Here is a 4,700-nt window from a genome sequence, read left to right as displayed (position 1 = left end):
AAACTTTTCAGTGTGAGTAACTGCTACAACATATAACTGTGTGGTTATTTGAAGAAAGTATTTTAACAAAGCTATGTACAATTTATGTTGACAACCACTTATGTTTCAATATTTACTATGTATCAGTGTAAGACCTCAAAGTGCACTTATATGACCTTGCTGACTCCAACTAACTGAAACAGTTCCCTGTTGTACCTACAATATTTCAGCTGTAACTGTAAAACAAGAGGCTCTCAAACTTGAAATTAACATTGCACAAATTATAAGATTATTTTTTCACAAAAAACAAAACAAAGGCTGTTTTATTAGAATAAAATAATATCCAGATACTCTGTATACTAGCAGTAAACATATCACTGAATAAGAGAACAGTACATACATTGTTATAAAGCAAGTTTATATCTATCATATTAAGAAACTTAATTTAATAATTGTTTGCATAGTTTTTCCTTTTTCCCATTTCTTAAAATGTCCAATTTTCATTACCAATTTAAAAATTAAACAAATTCCATTTAACTTTAGTACTAATAACAGACATTCTATATATGTGTAAATTTTACTTAAATTTGAGAAGCACTGTATTTCTCATCCTCCAATCTCTTGATTTACATGTTGGAATTTAACTCTGATAGGATATAATTGGAATTTCTACAGTTTACATGCAATGGTTTGATATGAATGTATAATACTAAAAAGAAAAGACTCATAATTTGCAAAAATACAAATTATTTATTATACATTTATGTTTTACAAATAGTAAATATCAATATAACACAATTACACATCAAATTCTTACTTTGATTTTATATATGAACATACATGTTTTAAATAATCATAAACTATCACTGCTTGTCCCTTCATATATATATATGTATATATATACATACATACATATATAAAAAAAAAACATTTATTTCATTGTACAAACTATACATTATCTCTTTATAAAATGTAATATTTAACTGTATTTAATGTTGTTTTGTAATGTTTGACTGTATTTAAATATTAAATAGATAAGACTATTTTTTAAATGGCATTTATTTTGTTTAAACAGGTAATGCTGATTTATTGACTAGAAGTCCACTTGTAGTTATCTGATAACTCATACCATCTTGCAATTTACTAGCTGGTGTTAAAAAGTAAGTATCACTTTGTCCTGTTTCACTAGCAATTAATAAAGGTAATAAGGCACCACCTTCTGTTATCAAATCTGTTGATTCAATTGATTTTTCATCAGTGACATCCTTTTTCTCCAAATCTATCTTACTACATTCTTGATTCTGCACACTTTGATTTCTGATCATAAATTCTAATTTTGCAAACTTTACTTGTGGAAACTGAACTTTCATAAATCTTCTAAATGTTGAGTATCCCATAATTTTTGTATCGGGAGATATTTTTCTACAATACTGCATATATGAATCATACACAACTTTACGTGTAATGTCTGATGGAAGATGTAATTGTGCATTTTTTGCAACTTTTGTCTTTTGTTTTGTTTCTTGCAATTCAATGAAATTTTTTAAGAATTCTGTAGCAATTTTATAAATGTCTAAGGAAAATGTATTGTGTGGAATTTTTCCATGATTGCCATGAACTCGGGGTGTGACACCATGGGTCATTAGATGTTTCCTAATTCTTTTTATTTGATAATGTGTACAATTTTCTAGATATAAAAAAGCATCTAAACAAACTCTTCTGCCCTGATACACATATTGTGCACGTAATCTACGCCGTTCTGTATGTCTTGCTGTTTCATATGGATTTGTTAAACATGCCATGGTAACACCCATCAAATACATATCATGCTCAGCCTTTGTTAACTCTGCAATATTTAGTCTGTGTCGATATACAGTCTCAGGATTTAAACCCTTGAAACACTGATCATCCTGGCATTCACATCCTCTTTTAAATCTTTCTAATACTTGAGCTGGACTATCTTCTAACTTTGTAGATTCATAACTTGGTTCTCCTTCAATTTTAAGTTTCTTCACCTTAATTTTTGTCATATTCTTCTTTGGCTTGGAAGTAGTGCTTGTCGCATCTGTATGCGTTCTCTGTAATACAAAATATTCTTATGTGTTATGCAAAATATTAGTAAATTATTAACATAATTTAATGTTTATATTAACAAATTTAATTATATCATATATAAGTCTCCACAGATTAAGAAATAATAAAATAATTAATATTAAAACATGTAACAATAAAAAGTTTAATATATTTTTCCTATAAGATTTAAACTAGATATTCACCTACCTGTTCTCTTGTTTGTGTATACGTCAACTCATCATTAACCATACATTGACAATTAGATACTTGTGTTTTTAGATTTTTATCACATAAAGTATCTTGCAATGTTGCAACTTCTGCTTGCATTTTTATCTCATTTTCTTCACATAAATTAGTATCCATATTCCACTGAATATCACAGAATGATGTGGCTTTTAACACTCTATATATTCTGGCAAAGAGCAATATTTCAATGATAAAAATATACTAACAAAAAAACAAAAATTGAAGCTAAAAATCAAATATTATATATTTATAAAATATCGTAAGATGAAAAACACCGAATAAAAATATTCTAAACAAATGATCAGCTGATTACAGTGTCACTTGTATATTCATGCCAATTGTGAAATTTGTTTAACTAAAAATATCTCAAAAATTGTACAGTATGGTAATAAACAAAATTTCAATGAATATCGTAAACGGGAAAAACAAATATGTAACTATTTCCATAACTTTTATTTTTGAAAAATACATCCCACAGCGAGAAGGTTGAGAATCGCTATTCACAACAATGGCTTTCCAACTCGGATCTTTATGGTATGAGGCAAGTCAAATTTTACTTACCTTCTTTTACCTTGACTTTGTGATTATTTCCGCAAAGTCGATTGTAGTATGTTTAAAAAAATACCACATTTGTGAATGTATGCTGTCACAGTACAGATTTCTTATAAATCTCGATAATACCGGCTGATACTATAAAGCACCACGCTCAATGATATGGCGAATGTAGTTCTAAATGTTTCATGGAGGGGATAACAGAACCAGTCCCGTACAAATGGGACAATCTCCACGTTACATTCGTACCAATCATTAAAAAAACATATATCACCAATAATATCACACGAATATTAAAAAGTCTGTTTAAATTTTTTAAGAGATATTTTATAAATAAAACTGCATAATACTATATTGAACGATTATATCATATACTATATAAAAGTACATATAGTGTAAATATAGAACGCTGATAACTGTGTCAAGCTTATTCATTCAATATTTAGAGAGTAATATATTTTAGTATCAATATATAGCACATTTAAGCACATTAAATTACTAAATAACTGACATTTTAATGTGAATACACATGATAAAATTAGTGCAAAGAGAAATTCTTAAATGTGTTAAAGATATGAACGTGCATATACTGACATGTATAAGAATATGTTACACATACATCGTGTGATACAAAAATAAACATTCACAAGAAATTGTTAATGGAAATTAATTTAAGCTAACATAAATATTGACAATGAAAGTATATAATTATAATATCGATCATTTGTAGTACGTTATAGCGAGCATATAAATAAATTGAACAGTTCCATAAATCAATAATCCGTTTATATTTAGATAAAGCCATAAAAGGGAATTACAAATAGTCGTTTGAATCGTTCGTACGTCTAATTTCAGTGCTACTGACAACTATACACACGTGTTAAATTAATTTAGAAAGCGGTAGAAAAAACGCGTAACCCAAACCTGCACATTTCGTCGAGCAATGTTGATGACAGGGACAATTGCAGCCGTGCACCGACTTTCGTCGAAGAATCATATTCTTTTTTTTTCTATCTCCACCAGTCGATTTTTATGTTACAAAATATCACGCGGTGTATTATCGGTAAAGTCAACACTTCGCGTAGTTATTTGGTTTATCGCTATTACAAGGCTATTCCATTACTGATATGCAGCAAATCGGTCTAATTTTGTCACGTGTGTCAATTTAATGGAATTTTATGGTGATGAGCCGGTTGCCCGTTTTTCATTCGAACATTGCACCCGGTACTTCCAATTATCCCTATGTATCTCAACGCGCTTCGAAATAACCGCAACGCTGTCACTCCGCGTGATAATAGAACGGCGAAATTGATAATTCGGCTATATTCCTATATCAACGCAAGATTTATTAATATGATAAACGGTGTTATACATCGATTCGATATTTTTTTTTTTTCACAAGCCTACTGAATGCATCTTGCAACCCTACAGTTATACGACTCCTTGCCATGAACAGCTAGAACAAACGACGACCTCTATCGTAACCTAACAGAGATACGACGCCATAATGCTCCATGGTGGAGGCAAAGACAAGACAAAACGACCAATCACGAAAGACTCCATTTCCAAAGAGGGGTGACTGCACGTGACTTGCAGCGTGACAGTATCAAAGTATATGATTAAATCAAAGCGAATATAATTGTACTGTTATTACTTCATTGTTATTTAAAAAACGATACTTAATCAGAAAAAAATTCGCTAGTGTGTTAACGTTTTTGCAATTAAAGCATCCATGTTGTGAGAAATAAATTGCATAAATGTCTGTACGCTAATTTTTGCATTATAAAATATAATTATAATGAAAGTTTTGATGTAATTAAAAAAAATAATATATAAAATGTTCCCTGTTT

General features: G+C 29.5%; 2 protein-coding genes across 2 annotated transcripts in view; both read right to left on the bottom strand.

The window, feature by feature from the left end:
• Window positions 1-4,700, bottom strand: part of LOC108575924 (guanine nucleotide exchange factor DBS-like) — an 11,198-nt gene that overhangs the window by 5,367 nt on the left and 1,131 nt on the right. The gene's annotated exons all lie outside the window — the stretch shown is intronic.
• Window positions 1,047-2,446, bottom strand: LOC108575925. The gene is made up of 2 exons (XM_017938864.1): window positions 2,260-2,446; window positions 1,047-2,057 (listed from the first exon to the last, which is right to left on the bottom strand). Exons 1-2 carry the CDS (start codon window positions 2,413-2,415, stop codon window positions 1,047-1,049), a joined length of 1,167 nt encoding a protein of 388 aa, XP_017794353.1. The 5' UTR covers window positions 2,416-2,446.

This window comes from Habropoda laboriosa, unplaced genomic scaffold (assembly GCF_001263275.1).
Source record: "Habropoda laboriosa isolate 0110345459 unplaced genomic scaffold, ASM126327v1 scaffold336, whole genome shotgun sequence".
Lineage (NCBI taxonomy): Eukaryota > Metazoa > Arthropoda > Insecta > Hymenoptera > Apidae > Habropoda > Habropoda laboriosa.
The sequence above is the reverse complement of the archived record's forward strand: the minus strand, read 5'-3'. Positions and strand labels throughout refer to the sequence as shown.